We start from the raw sequence: 17,565 nt of genomic DNA, 5'->3' as shown, positions 1-17,565 counted from the left end.
GACACATCATCTGGTCTCTGCATTGACTCAAGCCTCAAGCATCCCTCCGTGTCCCCTCGTGCAGTTCTTGACTTTTGGGTTCTTATTTTTAGTGTCCGGTAGCTGACTGACATCAGAGTGACAGCTCTTGTCAGCAGAGGCCTGCTAGGCTGACAGTAGACATGAAATTGATCCCAAACACATCTTTTAAATGTTATTAATTGCACAATGACTCACTCCTTCCTTCATCTCCTTCATCAACGCCATCTGTGCCTTTTTTTGCATAATAAATTCAATCAAAGGAATCTTCTGTTGCAGAGCACCCACAGCCATGCCCTTTTAAGACAACTGGGTCGAACCCTCAAAAACCTCACGGATGAAGGTCATTGATGACATCTGCTGCAATGTAGGGTGTTTGAGCCACTTTATTCCCCCAGTAGCCATTTTAAACTCGGGCCACCTTCCATGTGGAAAGCTCGACACAGAAGAGCAAGCAACCAAACAGCTGATACACTTCATCAATTATGATACACATCAAATATTGATAATCCACGTCTTAACGACTTGTAAACTATGTAAATCAACCCTGATTGGCTTCATTTGCATAATCCTGGGTGTGCTTAACTGTGGGTCAGCCGAAGCCAATAAAAGGCCAAAGTGTGACAGCTGGCAACAGAGGAGCCCTCCCAACCCTTCTCGTACCCCTCAATCCCTTCCCATTCCTCCGTCACACCCCAACCGCCCCCCCCCCCCCCCCCCCCCCCCCCCCCCACCCCCACCCCCACCCCTGGCCTGTGCACGGGATTGTAGCGCTGCTCAGACTAACATGCGTCCCCCCCCCTCCCCTCCCCTCCCCTTCCCCCCTTGGTGTTTGCATGCAGTCATTGCATCCAGCAGATCGTGGAGGCGGTGCTTCACTGCCATCAAATGGGCGTGGTGCACCGGGACCTGAAGGTGAGTGATGGGGATCATCTTTCTGTCCCTTGAGTGTGCTTAAATATTTGTGTAAGGGAGGTGTGTGTGTGGGGGGGGGGGGGGGGGGGGTGGTTGTGTTTGTGTTATTTGTGTAGTCTGTAAGTCTGATGTGTAAACGAGAAACTGACTGTAATGTTTGTGGACATCATGTCACTTGCACTGCCTCAGGACTTGGAGCGGGTTGAATCACCTTATTCCCCATTAAGTCTGATATGAATACCAATTGCTTTCTTAGTAACGCTATACAATACAAGTTAGGCCTTCACTCAATAGTTGGTTGTGCAGTAAGAAAGTAATTGAGTCGGGCCAAAGCTCCTCAGGCTCTCATAGCTAGAACGGTCCCTACAGCTTCGCTACGATCTCCATGAGACTGTGAAATACCACCTCCCGACCTTTTTCAGCGCTGTGCAGTCACCTTCTTTTCCTGTTGTGTAAACACCACTCCCCCCCCCCCCCCCCCCCCCCCCCCCCCCCCCATGCATACAGCGCCGGTCATGCTGGCTGACAAATGCTGCTGCTCTGTAACCTTTTTGGAACTGCACAGCCGATCCTTTGTTTTTGTCAATGGATCCATCTCAGACGGCCCAAGAGGATACTTAATCTGACCTCTGGTTCATTTACTAGTCAGAGAAATGCATTGACTATTGATTATGAGGCACCCTTTGTGGTTTTCGTTGCCTTTTTGGATCAGTTAATGACCCTCAGTTCTTCAAATGCGACAGCTAATTTTCTGTAAACTGCTATCGATTGACTTGTGACGTTGGGACATTTGTTTATATTGGCTGACTACCTGGTCTTTTTTAGGGCGAGCCAGCTGCTAATTATGAACTGATGAACAAGTTTGTTACAACTGTGGAACTGCTTCAAACCGGATAGAAATCAAACCATTTGCAGTCCTCTCGCTCGTCGTGTCTTGTACCCGGTCGTGTTTCAGTGAGCGCATGCTTGTATGTCACATCTTGTGTTGCACGATGCACTTCATCAAGTAGACCTCTTCTATGCAAATGTCAGTCCCAGCATTCCAGCAAAGGCGTGTTGTGTTTATCAGAACCGTTGTGGCTATTTCTTTATTTAGCCGACACGCCTATCTGGTTTCACACCCAAGCATCGGAGAGCATTTCATGCAATAGGTCATGGTGTGATGACTGAGGACAGCCTGGGTGACAAGATCCCTCAAATTAGAATTTAGGCTATGGCAAATGAGATGACAACAGAGCAAACAAATGTATAAGTGTGCCAGCACTATATCGTTCACAGTGTGCTGCAAATAGTATAATGTTTTGTCATCTCAGAAATTAAAAGTGTACTGCCTTTCAGATTATATGTCAATATGAAGGGCAGTAATGATTTCATTGATAGTCACAATATGTTAATTAGGGCTGGGAATCAAACTGAAATATGTCTGTGTGTATATATATATATATATATATATATATATATATATATGTCTTTTGATCGGATGGTTTATTATTTAAATCATACGTTCAGGCACTGTTTTAGTTGTTTTGGGTATTTATTTCTATTAGGTGTTAATAGTATCAAAACGTTTAAAATAATACCTATCCCTGGCTATAACCCAGACACACAAACTAATTTCTTCAATGTAAAGTCAGGCGGAATACTTTAATTTGGAACCACTGCTCGTGAACTGCTCTCACATACAGCTTTCTCTGTCGCCTTTACACCTTCCCTCTCCCTTTCAACAGAAACAGTTGCTAGTCATCGGTGTGTGTGTGCATGTCTAAGTGTATGTGTGTGCTAAAGAGACGCAGCGTTTATATTAAAAAGTGACGGCGGTTGCTGCTGTTTTGTCCGAACATTTGTCCTCGATGTTTTGCGTTGCATTTATGCAGCTTTTGTGATGGAAGTGCACGCTTCATCAGAATTTCCACCCACATCCGTTTTCAGGGATTATTTTACTGCTGCAGTGTTTGCAAGTTCTAACTTCCTCGTTTACAAAAGAGTAAAGCGTAACCGAGCGGTAGAGCTGGGAGAATATGATGACACGAGGTAGGCACAGCGCCTTAGGATTACTGGTTTGCTCACCCACAGTCTCTCTCTCCTCCTTTCTCATTCCCTTCTCTTTTACTTTATGGGCTCAAAGGCTATAAAATCCCACTTTTAAGTATCTTGCACTTTAAGTAAACAGTATTCCTGTGCTTCTAAAGGAATTGGCTGAGGGGCGAGAGCGGAGGGAGGATAGACACCGGCTGCTGCAATGCAAGGGAGGCAGTGACAGAAAGGCAGCCTAAATATAATGTCCTCGTTCTCTCCACGCTGTAAGTTTGCACTTGATGCTGTTCACTGAGGTGCATTTCAGGAAACAACTATACAAGGAAGAGAATGAAGGCTTTGGAGCTTTGCTTCATTACTAGAAGCCCTCGGTGGTATGGACATCAGTATGAGGGCAAGGCGTGCAGGTGTTACTGTTGACATAGTCAGCTCAGCCAAAGCAAAGTAGTAGCATCTTGAAACGGCACCAAACTCAAACGGGGTTTACAGATGATAACACGAGTGGGGAATTTCAGTTATACAAGCCATTCTTAGTGGCACAGCTGATCTAAAGGCAGAAATACTTTAACTGGTAGGTTTGCACTGAAAGTGATAATTGACCCGCCTCATTTGACACAAGTCGTCGATTGATGCTCCGATGGAACACCACAGAACCAGCTGTATTTTATGAAAAGATAACTATTTACAGACGGCTCTTGATCTTTTAACCTGATCTCAACAATGAAGGTTCTGGTTCAAAACTTTTAAAGTGGATATGATTATATCATTGAAATTATATAGATGAAAGTTCAACCAGATAATGTGAAATCGACGTCACGTGATTTGCTAGATGGAAGACGTATCACTCCGATGGAGTTGATACAGAGGTGATTCAGAGGGAAGCTTCTCTTACCTCATAAAGAATCTTTGGCTGACTACAGACAAACAAAGTTTTATTTTGGTCTGCCATCAAGTTGCAAAAATGTATGTCGTAGCAGTGACAGCTGATGTGACCAACCGCCGGTGATGTTTGTCACTTTATCCAGTGAAATCCACGCTAAACTCGTATTTCTAAACAGAGCTTTGTTTGTCATTGGACATTACCAGTTGCTTTTACGGAGGCAACGGTTAAATGAGACTTAAGAGAGAACTGTGGAGAGACGACATGAGAGAGCAAGGGCCAGTGGGGATAGCAGCCCATTATTAGAGCCCTCCTCTGACAGAGAATAATCAGGCTGACTGCATTATCTGGGACAAAAGCACACCACATGAGGCGAGGACAAAAAAGCACCGCAGACGCACGAGGTTGTGTGGACACATAAAGCTTCACAGGACAATCAAAGTTAGTCCACGAAGTTATTAAGAGTTACTTCTATTGTGTAGCTTGTTTGTGTCCACACCAAGTTATGCAAATGACATCTATGTCGGTGTGTATCTATGTCGTGTGTGTGCTGAATGCAGTGTCGATGAGGTTGTTCATACAGACACTGTGCATGAAAACTTTGACGTTATCTACCTACGGCTCTTTTGTACCCCCCCCCCCCCCCCCCCCCCGAATCCTTCAGTTTAAAATGTTTGGTAACCTCATTTCTCTCCCCTTCACCCACTTTAGCCAGAGAACCTGCTCCTAGCAAGCAAATGTAAGAATGCCGCAGTGAAGCTGGCCGACTTTGGCCTGGCCATTGAGGTGCAGGGGGATCAGCAGGCCTGGTTCGGTAGGTACAGCAGACACCGGAGTCGATTGCATCATCATTTTATGTGTATTTACCTAAAGCTATTAAGGGGCTCAGTATAACTATAGTGATAGAATAAGTTACTGTCAGGATTGCAAAATGTTAAATGCTTGGTAAAGGAATAAAGACGCAAGGATTGTGGTCCTGGAAGAGGAACTGTAAAGATGTATAACCCAGAGTATGTACCATTGCTGGTGACAGTACTTGTATTGTACTGACACCAGGTCTTAGCTTACAGAAGATTATCTTGCTTTCCATACAAGATGATCCAAGGGTAGCAGATACAAAATCTGTTGCCTTGAGCATGTCAATCAAACCTGCGTGTGTGTGTGTGTGTGTGTGTGTGTGTGTGTGTGTGTGTGTGTGTGTGTGTGTGTGTGTGTGTGTGTGTGTGTGTGTGTGTGTGTGTGTGTGTGTGTGTGTGTGTGTGTGTGTGTGTGTGTGTGTTTACTGCAGGTTTCGCTGGCACACCGGGGTACCTGTCCCCTGAGGTATTGAGGAAGGAGGCATATGGCAAACCTGTGGACATCTGGGCCTGCGGTGAGTTGTGCCGAGAGACACAATCATTCACACACTAAACACACACATGGCATTTCCTAGATAGGACATTTTCTAACAAATTTAGCATTTTCTGTGTGTGTGTGTGTGTGTGTGTGTGTGTGTGTGTGTGTGTGTGTGTGTGTGTGTGTGTGTGTGTGTGTGTGTGTGTGTGTGTGTGTGTGTGTGTGTGTGTGTGTGTGTGTGTGTGTGTGTGACCGTGTGTCTCAGGGGTGATCCTCTACATCCTGCTGGTGGGTTACCCTCCTTTCTGGGACGAGGACCAGCACAAGCTGTACCAGCAGATCAAGGCCGGGGCTTACGACGTGAGTCTCCTTTCTGCTCTCTTGCTCTCTTATTTCTCCCCTCCTGCTGTAATGCCCTCCCCCCCCTCTCCTCCAAGCGCCCTCGTTCCTCTTTGGCAGCAGTTACGTAACTCAGTCACCTCATTCATATTTCAGGGGGTGCAAGAGAGGGAGCCTCACCTTAGATCACATTCAAGTCCATGCCAAATAGAGAAAGAGAGAGGCTGACTGATTCTCTGGCAAGGATTCTGGGCTCACAGGACACAGACCTCGACATTTATGCCTAAACACAACATGACCACATGGGCTTAGATTTCCTTAACAAAATGCTTGGGGCTGTGCGCGGCCTGGCCTCCTGATACTGTTGAGAAACACTCCCACAGGGGGGCCTCAGTGGCGATCATGTTGAAGTTACACAAACTGGCGACATCCTGGGTTCATATCTGACCTGCTACCTATGTTGTTTTGATACAGTCTCTCCCTCTCTGCACATGACTGCTGTAAAACTATCCAGCAAATAAATCAGTTCACTTTTTATTGTGAAAGGACCATTGTTGATCTGTGATCCGTACGGATACCCCCCCTCACGGTTCGGCACGCATGTGAACCGCAGATTAATTCCACTCTTTAACCGTCACTGTGTGAAATAAAGTTTTACTGACGATCGTTATGATGCCTTCAAGCTCTGCTCAGTGAAAATGAGTATTGGACTCATGACGTTATAATTATGTGTTCATGTGTAATCTCGTAAAATGTTGTGTTGGTGAATAAATCCAGTTGTTTGGAGGAGATGTTTTCACAACAACATAAATAGATATTAGAGAGGAAATTCAGCTAATTATACATGATTAAAACTACTACTTACAAGATTTGTTTTAATCAATTCATATTTTTTTTTAAATTTCCATTTGAATTGTGTTTTTATGAAGAAAAAACCCACTATAACTTAATATAACAAAGTAAGAGGATAACATTTAGACATGTTGATGGTTTACAGTTTACACTGACTTCAGAGCAGTTTAAATGATCTTTGGGATCAGAATATATGAGCACATCTCTGGTAAACAAAGATTTAAAGGAGTGCTTTTGTTTGACTCTTTGTGGAGAAACTCAGTTTTACAGATCTGTCGAATAAATCAAAATGAGTGTTAGCCGACTAAGAATTGATTTGGTGGAGTACAGCCGTAGTTGCATGTTTTCAAGATACATGTAGGCATGAAATATATGTATTCTTTAGATTTTTGTATTTTTAAAGATTTGTCATTAGGTGCTTTGTAGAGTTTAACACTTTTAATATATGATTGAAAACAAGACATGCAAATGCATTGTTGCCTTTGGAATTCAAGTCTGAAAGCTCCTGTAACGTTTCCATGTTTCTCTTCATAAACAGTTTGGCAGAATCTACAACTGACAAAGTTCCCTTTTTTAAGATTTTTGGTCGATTTTCTCTCAACATTACAGTGTAGTTTAGTCATTCGAATTTTGAGGGCAAATGAAGATTTGAACTTGCATCTTAGAAATGATTATAAATTAAATGCATTAATCAACTAATAGCTCAACGCTGGATGTTAAGACGTGGTTCTGTTTCTCCCCTTTAGTTTCCTTCCCCAGAGTGGGACACAGTCACCCCAGAGGCCAAAAACCTGATCAACCAGATGCTTACCATCAACCCAGCCAAGAGGATCACTGCCCAGGAGGCCCTCAAGCACCCATGGGTCTGCGTAAGTGTCGCCTGCTTGAGATATACAAGCAGACAGCAGCTATTTTTCACACAGCTTCTGCACACATGGAAAACACATCTAACTCTGACAAACAAGTGGTTGCATCTCCACAAACACAAAAACCTGTATTAACTGACATCTTCTTGTCTTTCTCTTCCTCCTCTTCCTAAAACTCTTGTTTGTCCTCCTCATCACCTCCTTGTTGTCTCCTTCCTTCTTCCAGCAACGGTCCACAGTGGCGTCTATGATGCACAGACAGGAGACCGTGGAGTGCCTGAAGAAATTCAACGCCAGGAGGAAACTCAAGGTGTGTTTGAATGCTCACCCTCTCCCACATCTCCCTCTTCTGCTCTAATAAGCTCCTGTACAGGATCAAATAATATGTTCCTCAACTTTTTTTCTTTAATAATTCTGTTCAATTCTGTTTATGATCTATAAATTCCAGGCCTAAAGTATAAAATGTAAAAAAAAAACAATTTCTCTCCCGGCTCTGGCGCTGAGGTCATTTGAAAAGCCAGTAAGACTTTAGATCCAGACTTGTCCTCCGTGCATAGTTTCCCTTCTTACTGATTTATTGCTAACGTTGTGTGTGGATACAACAGCTTAGCCGTTGTTGCGTGCCACCGTTAACCCTGCTGCTTTTGGCCAGTCTTGGCATGGCTCAAATTCCAGCACATGGGTGAACTGGAAGCAGAAAAGCAGGTGGCTGCAGGCCAATGTTGGACCGTTCAACCAACATGCCATCAGCATGAACCAATGGCTTTTCACATTTAGAAAGAAATGGACAATGGCAAGGTTAGACATTCACTTACATAGTAAACAAGAGAAACAATTCATTCTTAATTCATCAAAGCATATAGTAAGCAACATTCACAGGCAGGGAATCGGTTAACCCGCTTTATTAGGATAACAGAAAAGTTACCCGCCAACGTTGTTATGTGAACATGAATTCCACATTATTTGATCGGCAAATCCAAAAAGGAAAAATCATCTGTTGAATATCGAAAGACACAAAAAATGACATTCATGTAGAAGACAAAATCAGCTGGAGGCCTTGTACGTGCCTCATATATATTCCCAAACTTACTTTGACTTAGGAATTATATGAAAACATAAATATAAAACAGACAGAACGTGGTGACAGAAAATGAACTGTGCATCAGATATCAAATAAAAGGAAATGTATTCTAAGAAATGATATCTACCATTGAGCAGGAAAAAAAGACACCCACTTGTGCTAGTTTTTGCATCGCCTTTGCTTTGCTTTTGGTAGAGTGGCATCTCATTTTACCGGCTCAGGTATGAAGTAGATTATCAACCTCCGCAGCTCTTAAATTCCCTGCTCGATTTGCAATTCAGTACCATTTTAATAGCCCCATAAAAAGTTATCTCAGCTCCAGTTGTAAAGTATCTCTCCAGAGAAAAAAAATGTCAAGATTAGCTGCTTTATCGCTCTCTCTCTCTCTCTCTCTCTCTCTCTCTCTCTCTCTCTCTCTCTCTCTCTCTCTCTCTATCTCTCTCTCTCTCTCTCTCGTATAGCGTTGATGATAGTTTACAGTGATTTATAGTTTTTCAGTGCACTTTTTTTCTTTAGATTTTATCTTAATGGAATTTAAGTTTCACCTGCTGTGAGTCTGGATTTTTCCAAGGAAAGACCCGTCTTTGTTTTGGGTTTTGGGTTTGGCTTTAATTGTCTTGATATTGATTGAATCACTACTGGGATCAGTCAGTGACAGTCAGAAGTTGGCAACATGTTGTATATTTGTATAAAAAGGGGAAACATTTCTACATTACTAGTTTAAGTGGTTTAAATAGAACTTCTTCTTTGTTTTTCCTTTCAGGGGGCCATTCTTACTACCATGCTGGTTTCTCGAAATTTCTCTGGTAAGTGTTGCCTGCACTTACTTGTTGCGTCCCTCATGACTGTAAAGCTAACATTCCTATCAGTGAGCCAAACATCACTCAATGTAAAGTGTACATCAACATGCAAAATGTAGGGATTGTATTGTCTGCATGCCAGACTTATTGCTATATTTGAGTACTTAAATACCGAGGGAGATTAAAATATGTGTTGAAAATAAGAAAGTCAGTTTGGTTCTAAAGAACATGCCACCATTTTGGAGGAATACTTCACCCAAAACCTGATTTATCCAATTTACATATCAGTTATTTCCTTTAGATGTCATACTCTGCCAAATGGACTGAAAACAGTAAATATACAGTAACTCAGTGACATACAGTATTTGTCTCCCTTGACCAAAGAGATATATATTTATGTAAAGTGTGTCACATTTTCATTTCATTTTGGTGCAACTTCAGTGTTTCCCTTTTGCTTTATTCACGTATTAGTTTTTCTAAAGTAATACGACTTGGCCTAATGTAATACAAAGCATTCAATTCTTGAAAAATAACAGATGGAAGATGTGTGTGTGGAACCAACAGTGCTCTGTAGCTCCGTGTCACGCTGAACTCTAAGCCCGCCCACTTTTTATCGGTCCAATCAAATGCGAAGGATACGATTTGAATCCCTCTGCACGCCGCTGAAATATATTCACTGTGAATTACATCACAGCACAGAAGCTAAAGACGCTCTAACTTCCTTTTCCCTGGGACGTTAACAAAATAGCGTTTAAATGAATTTATGTGTAAAATAAATTCAAAATAAAAGTATAATCAGTTCAGTGAGATGATAGTCGCTAAATGGCAAAGAAGAGTTCTAGATTTGAGCTAAAGAGAAAGTTCTATACTGACCACACTTTCATACTTACCACTGCTCTAAATGTCCTCGCTGTGTAAAAGTTCAGCTCGGGAACCTGAAGTTTGAACCTGAAGTGTTTTAAAAATAATTAAGCGACGGTAGGATGTGTCTTTTGCACCACGCTAAACTGCGTCAGTACAACAGCGGGAAACACTGAAATTGCTCAGCAGGGCTGTGGATGTGTTTGTGTCTGTGTCCTTGTATTTATGTATATATAGACTTCCTTGAAGGTTTGACATGTATTATAAACCTCTGCTATAATCCGAGATAGACAATATCAAATGTTCTGTACCTGCCTCCTCTTGAGGCTGCCTCAGAGACACTTTCACAAATTACTTTCTGAAGTCGGGACCTCTTCTTCTTCTTTTCCCTAATTTAATATATAGACAGTGAAATCCAAAGATTTCAGTACTTCTTAACAAAAATAAACTTCACATAATGAGGCATTTTCAGCACTGTTGCAGTCAGTGAAATGAAATTGAACTTTTTTTTTGTTCAAAACAAGATGTCAGGATTTGTGTGGAGGAACGTTCAGCCAGGCTTGGATGAAGCTAATTTGTAAGCTTCATATGAATGAATGACTCTTGGCTTTGATATGTTTTCCGGGTTAATCATGATAATGGATTGACGGGAAGAATTCAGAGCAGTTCCTTGATAAATGTTGAAATCATTTTGTTTTAATGAAATCACACCCTCTGATCCTTTGTTCATGTACAATATGTGTGTATTTTGCAAATATAGATGCGAGTGATGATGTTAGTGTGTATGTGCGCAAGCATGCTGCTTCAGTAAACATGACTCACAGTGGCTACTCTTGACACTGTAAGCTTTGAAATGGGAAATGGTTCGAACACCCACTAAGTATTCACTCACAGCTTTGCTGTGTCACCTTCTTCAACTCCTTTTTCCTTCTCGCTCTCTTTCCACTTCTTTTGGAAGCAGCACTCCATTCTAAGTGTGAGGTCATTAGGTGAATGAGAAATCACGAAAAAAAAAGAAGCAGGCCTTCAGTAACAGAAGGCACATTACATCTATGGATGGATTACCGAACGGGCCGACTGGGCACAGGCCCAGGGCCCCAAAGTGACAGGGCCCCCCCCCCTGGCATTCACATACAAAATGTCACTCGATGAGACTCAAAATCACCATAAAGAATCAAAAAACGACCGCAAAGAGACAACAAACACTACAAAAAGAGACAAAAAACACTACAAAAGAATGCAAAACAGTGAGACACAAAGAGACCACATAATTAATCACAATGACTGAAACGGGGCAAGAAACCCAGAATGACTTCAAAGACACACAAAGCAACTACGAAGAGACACAACATGACCAAAAAGAGACACAAAACAACTACAATGAGATGCAGAACTACTACAAAAAGACCAAAACAATTACAAAGAGACACAAAAGACCTGAACATTTGTACATGTACAGACGCATAACAACAACAAAAAGAAGCTAAACAACTCTGTGTATCTTATTCCTATGTCGGAGAGGTGATGAGCCCTTCTGCATGTCTGTGCCCAGGGGCCCTTTGTCTCATAATCCGCCCTTGATTTACATCAACACATAAATCTACAGTGCTTTACAACAACAGCTTACTATATTGTCATCATATATTATGAATCATGCACTTTACACATCAGTGCGCTGACAAAGAGGAGGTTCATTTCCCTCCACATGTCCACACAAAATAGTATTTTGTACCACAGGATGAAGTTGTATGTCCCTTCCCTACAGTTTATGTCCTCAGTGAAGCCACCAATGAGTTATTTATATTACAAGATAACTTACCTCCAATTATAAATAAAACAGCCTGTTATACATTTTAAATGTTGCTGACAGTCGCTCTGCATCGTCATCATCATCCTCACAATGACGCTGTTATCAGGGAAACATTTGGACGAAGTGAAAGCATCAAAGATTCTCATATGAAAGTTTTCTTTTTGTCTCTCTCTGACATTTTTCTCTGACGATCCTTTTGGCCGAGCAGCAGATTCTTTTGTGTCGCTGCCAAATAATGTCGGTGGTTTTGTGTGTATGAATTATTCCCTCTTCTTCTAAACTGATGAGGCCTGTTTGTCTCCGCCGTCACCTTTTCTTTCTTTTCACATCATCACGCCCACCTACCCGCTGTGTCCACTTCTCAATTGTTGTACCTCCTCATTCACCCCTTTCTTGTTTACCATGCCTTGTAACCCTTTTTCTCCATGCGTGACTGGCTGCTGGACTCTTAACAGTGGGCAGCAGACAGACCACCACTCCAGCCTCTATCACTGCGGCAGCAGCGGCGGCGGCTGCAGCCGCCGGCACCAACGCGGGGCTGGTGGAACAAGGTAGCGTAGTGGCTCACCCATGGGCATGCCACTCCTGTCCTCCTGCTCTGCTCCTGTCTTTTCCCCTTCTTCTATTTCCCCTCTTTCGTTCTTCTCTGCCTCCTCCCTCTCCACCTTCCTCAGCATGGGAGCTCAGAGCATGATGGCTGACTCCGTCACTCACTACATCTCCCATTCACTCATCATCTGCTGCATGTTAGCTATGTTTCCATCTTACTATCTAGCAGGGTTTATGCACAGTCAGAGTTAAGACAATAATGAAATTAAGTGTTTTTCAATCTTAAATACATCTATAAGAAAAGAGGAATCAGTGTCAACTGTTAGGAACTGTGTTGTTTAGCTGTTATATGCCATATTATATGTTCTTATCTAAGTAAAGCATTTGCTAAACACCATTAATGGGCCAATCTCAATAGATGCAATGAGAGTGACAGAAGGAATTCATCATGGATAAAGCCAAAATTTCAAACCTACTTCACAGCTTATTTGACAAATATGCCTCTGTTGCTATTTATTGCAAAACGTCTTTATTGAGGAAAACATCACTCATAATCATTCATAATTCGTAAAGGACTTGAATGGAAGCACAGCCAATGCTGTCATTTTCCACATCAGCACATCTGTCACGTCCTGTCTGAGATCTGATAGGATGGGTGCAGTTCCCATCACTGCTCTGTCCTCGCCACTGACCCATAACAGTCATCATCATCTTCATCTCTAGACGCAGCATCAGAGCATTGGCCTCGACCAAACCAAAGCGCTCCCCTGTCCCTCTGTTTCTCTTTTATCCTTCTTCACCAATCCATTTCACCGCATTCGCTTTCCTATAATCTGTCATTTCTACCTCTCCGGTGGTCACTGATGCCTCTCAAGTCACTTTTCTATAACTCCACCAGCATCACTTCCACTTTACGTCATACTTTCACATCTCACCCCCCCCCCCCCCCTCTCTCTTCTTTCCCCTCTCTCTTCTTTTCTCTGTCTGACAATGACACTGGAAAGTTCACCCTTTAAGGACAGAAAAGAGCTGCCGGTGAATGCTGCATGGGGCACTGGACTGGTGCATGTGCTGCAACACGGGGGGAGGGACTGTGGTGCATGGTGGACACTGTGGAAGATTCGAGGCTGGGCTTTTTGCATATCCGACTATAAATCCCACAGTAGCCCACTGACTGAGCTGAGCTGAAGCTCTCATGTAGTCCACACACTCTATATGTAGTTCGGAATTCATATTTTTATATATATTTTTTAATTTTGGCAGCATATTGACATCATACCAGTGGCATTACTACATTACGACGGCTTTTAATTATGGCTTGTTTATTTACAAATGAGGATACGCTTCTAAAACTTTCTTTTTCTGACTAAACTAAATACATAATACATTTATAATGAAATTAAACATTCTGGCCGTTATGAAAGGCAAACTCTATAGAGAAAGAAGGGCTGACATCAGCTACGCTGTCTGTGGACACCACATGCGTGAGAGATGCAGCAGTTCAGCGAGGCTGCCATCACACGCTGCTCACAGTAATATAGCACGGGCGTTATTTCTGTCCCCCTGACAAATGTAAATCTAATATTTACTCGCCTTAAGCTATTTGATTTGCCACCTCTTCATAAATATATCTGCATCCTGAGCAGTCAGCTTCTCTGAGCTAGTTTGCTGGAAAAGTCTGTGGTTTTACAGAATATTGTGGCAGTTCTGAAAAAGAAATACTGTTTATTTGTAGGATTTTAGAGCTGATAGACCCGATAACAAGCTTAAAAACATTCCTTCAGAGACCTATGGATTATGTCAGCGCCATTTTTGTCTTGTCTTTTTTCAGTGTCTTTCAGCACCACAAATATTTGACTAATATAAGTGCGAGAGCCGTAGATTCGGACGACATTATGATATACGTGAACCAGCCCACATTTCTTCTGGGTTTGCAGAAATGAACCGCAGGCATTAACGAAAAACAGCGTCACACGCCAGTCTAGCATTGAGCTGAGGAGACAGAAGTAGTGGCAGTGTCCTTGTTTCTGTGGCCCGCTGAGACTCCACAGTCCTCTCTGTGTCCCAGAGCCGCCACTAGGCTCCAATGAAATATTTATAGTGGGCTGCCTCCCCCTATCAGCCTCACTCTGCCTCACTGGCTTACTGGAGGCCTCGCTCTACCTTGCACACACAAGTGCAACCGCTTTCTACTAGACCTCACCCTATTCTTGTGCAGGAGGGTAAATGCACCTTTTAAAATGTGTCCCGGCCCTAAACATGCAACAGTGTATGTGTCGAAAAAGTAACTCTTGCACTCCAAATGCTTATTGTATTTTCAGACGTCACTTTTCGGCTTGTGCCTATCCCCCGAATCTTCATGTGAATCCAAGCCCATCCCTGCTTCTCTCCCGCAGTTGTGCATCTTGTGGGAGTTTGTAGCGGTGGTTTTGTTTTAATCTCTTCCTTCTCTCTCTTCTTGCTTCCTGTGTAATTTGTGGCAAGGTAAGGAGCACCTCTTGCTTCTCCACCTTCGGTTTAAATTACGCTATCTTTTTGATTTTTTCAGGTTTCCCTCAGAGATTTTCTTCGTCACTGGAATCCAAGCCATTTTTTTCAGCAACGTGGCAGGTTTTTGTTTTTTTTAAAGATCCAGTTTGCCCCTGTGGTGTTTGGAAGGAGCACAGTGATCCCGTTCGTTCATCTTCTCCTTACTCTTCCTCTCTGCTCTCCTTTCACATCCTCTCCTAATCTGCCAAGCCATCAGAGAGTATACGCAAGAATGAACTTGACTCTCTTCTGACCCCATTTCTTCTCCGCAGTAACAAGCAGCCTTTTGGAAGAAGGAACAACAACAGCACAACAATAAACCATGCACATTCATGCCACTCTCACATCCCTCCGGATCATGAAGTGCTTCTTTATCACTTCTTATTGCTCCTTCCTTGACTGCTGAATGTGCAAACCTTACTTCAGACATGAAATACTAGATCAGAAAAGTTAAAGAGGGAATCTCAGACATAAGGTGGCTGGTTGTTGATCACTGTCACAAGTGACAGCTTTAAAGGTCCACTTTGGAAGATGTGATTTTTCTTTTCTTTTATTATTATTTAAAAGGAAAGGGACAGGAATTCACTAGACTGTTAATTGGCTTCCTTGGGATTGGACCTCTGTTCCTCCTAAGAAATCGCCGCCCAATGGACACTTTCATGGAACTCGGCTTCTGTTGAAAAATTCAATGTAGCTGGCTCGGAACATGGTTGGAAAGGAAAGTGAGAAAGTCGACGAGGAGCTGTGTCTCATGTTCAGAGAGGGACGCGGGAGAGAGAGAAAAAAAAAAATTTCCCAGACCGCCAGAAATAGTGTTTTATGTAACTCGGCTGGCTGTTGATGTGATTGCATCTGATTAGACTTGAAATTGCACTCAGCCCCTTTAAAAAAGTCCCAGCAAGGCTTACGTCTAGGGGAGTAAGTGAGAGGGGAGGAGTCTAGGACTTGGAAGTGACAGGTTATAAGCACCAGCGTCTCCCAAATGATGTTGCTGGTGTACTCAGTTTATCATGTGTAGCCATACTATTATAGAACTGTTCATTCTTGACGTAGAAACCGTCCCAGATAGGAAGACATCAAATTATTTCATATTCTAACCTGTTTTTTTGGCTCTTGGTGTAATACAGTGCGTTCACTAATGCTCTAAAACATCTGGTGTATGTTGATGGAGACTCTCAAGTCTACCACTTAAAGCTTCCCATATAGAGATGGTATAGATGGTTCTTTTTGTCACATTTCACAAAGAATGTGCAATTCACTCTAATTATTGCTTGAAAATAAAATATATCCCAAGTTAATGAGGACCTGTGGATATGTTTAGCTCATAGACAAAGTTTATTTTCTTTCACTGATAGAGGAAATTGTTGAACTATTATCCCGGCAGCGGTCAATTTACTGTCACAGAGACACAGCCACAGAGAAATAGTTTGTAACTTTTAGACTTATAATAACCAAACAGATAATCATCCAAAATGGGAAACGTAAAACTCTTTTTTACTGTGTGTGTGTGTGTTTGGTTGGTGCTCGACAGTACCAACAGGTCTCCCAGTGCATTTTTGGTATCTACTCTTTAAACAGTCAAAATACGCACATTTGCTCGTCCAATCTTCCGATCTGAGGTCTTGTTGATGCTAATCCTCTGTCCACATCCTCCACCTGACACAGAATTACAGAGAGCCTGGCTCTTCTTTCTGGGCCCCTTTGGGTGAACAAGGATCTCTCTGATACAGTCGGACCACCTTGCTCTCCGTTCTTTGCGTGAAGCAGTGCAGTCGTGATGGATGCCCTGCGGACGTTTTCACTGTTGTAAGGGATTATGGGTATTACCCTCATCAGAGGACCAGTGTCTGCAGTATCATTCTTCCTCTCCTACCCTCCTCCCTCATTACCCTTCATTAGAGAGCAGACGGAAGTCTAATCCTCCTTAAGGCCCCCACAGAGTTCTTTAAGGCTGGGCTTATTCGCAGGCAGGGCAGCCATCTTTGTTTTCGGCTTCCTCACAACCACAAGCCATTGCTTTGCAAAAAGACTTACTGCAGAGGTCAATGAAGAACATTATTTCACAAAGTCAAATAAACGTAATCTCTTCAATGTAGTGTAAAGATGTAGCAGATATTGTGAATCACTGGAAACGTAGTTGTTGCTTCTCTGTTTCTGCTCATCTCCCTCTGACTGTTGTTTTCCCCTGTGTTTGTGATTGCAGCAGCTAAGTCCTTGCTCAACAAAAAGGCAGATGTCAAGGTAAGGGTCATCACATTACTCCCACTTCTCTCTCCTCTTGACTCCCCCTCTTGCTTAATTTTCCAGAGATACAAACGCCTCTTCTTCTCCTTCTCTGATGTTTTTTTCTCTCTGCACCACTATTTGATTCTTTCCTTATCCTTTGCCTTCTGTTGCTCTCTTTTCTTTGTAGTTGAATGTGTTTGTTTCCCATTAATTGTGTGTCTTAATCCCAGTGGATGTGTTATTTATTGGGATATATGTGGAGATTGTGGCTTTGTTTTCAGATGGTGTACGTCTGTATCAGGGCTTCTGTTGAGTTTGGCATGTGAAGAGAAACTCAGATTTGTTTTGTAAAAAGCCAGGATGCATATCTGTGCGTGAGTGTGTGTGTGTGTGTGTGTGTGTACGTGTGTGTGCGTGTGTGCGTGCATGTGTGTGTGTATGTGCGTGTGTGTGTGTGTGTGTGTGTGTGT

At 42.7% G+C, this 17,565-nt stretch overlaps 1 protein-coding gene across 5 annotated transcripts in view; it reads left to right on the top strand.

Moving 5' to 3' along the window:
- LOC306697581 (calcium/calmodulin-dependent protein kinase type II subunit beta-like) overlaps window positions 1-17,565 on the top strand; it is a 61,798-nt gene that overhangs the window by 20,279 nt on the left and 23,954 nt on the right. For 4 of the 5 annotated variants that reach the window (XM_079161581.1, XM_079161578.1, XM_079161580.1 and 1 more), the window contains exons 7-14: window positions 4,559-4,661; window positions 5,136-5,219; window positions 5,448-5,542; window positions 7,120-7,242; window positions 7,466-7,549; window positions 9,084-9,126; window positions 12,247-12,342; window positions 17,073-17,110. In XM_079161581.1, the coding sequence (XP_079017707.1) occupies window positions 4,559-4,661; window positions 5,136-5,219; window positions 5,448-5,542; window positions 7,120-7,242; window positions 7,466-7,549; window positions 9,084-9,126; window positions 12,247-12,342; window positions 17,073-17,110 (666 nt within the window). The remainder of the gene's footprint in view (window positions 1-4,558; window positions 4,662-5,135; window positions 5,220-5,447; window positions 5,543-7,119; window positions 7,243-7,465; window positions 7,550-9,083; window positions 9,127-12,246; window positions 12,343-17,072; window positions 17,111-17,565) is intronic. The other variant, XM_079161579.1, reaches the window with a different exon arrangement.

This window comes from Pholis gunnellus (genome assembly GCF_910591455.1).
Source record: "Pholis gunnellus genome assembly, chromosome: 6".
Lineage (NCBI taxonomy): Eukaryota > Metazoa > Chordata > Actinopteri > Perciformes > Pholidae > Pholis > Pholis gunnellus.
This window is presented reverse-complemented; position numbering and strand designations above follow the sequence as displayed.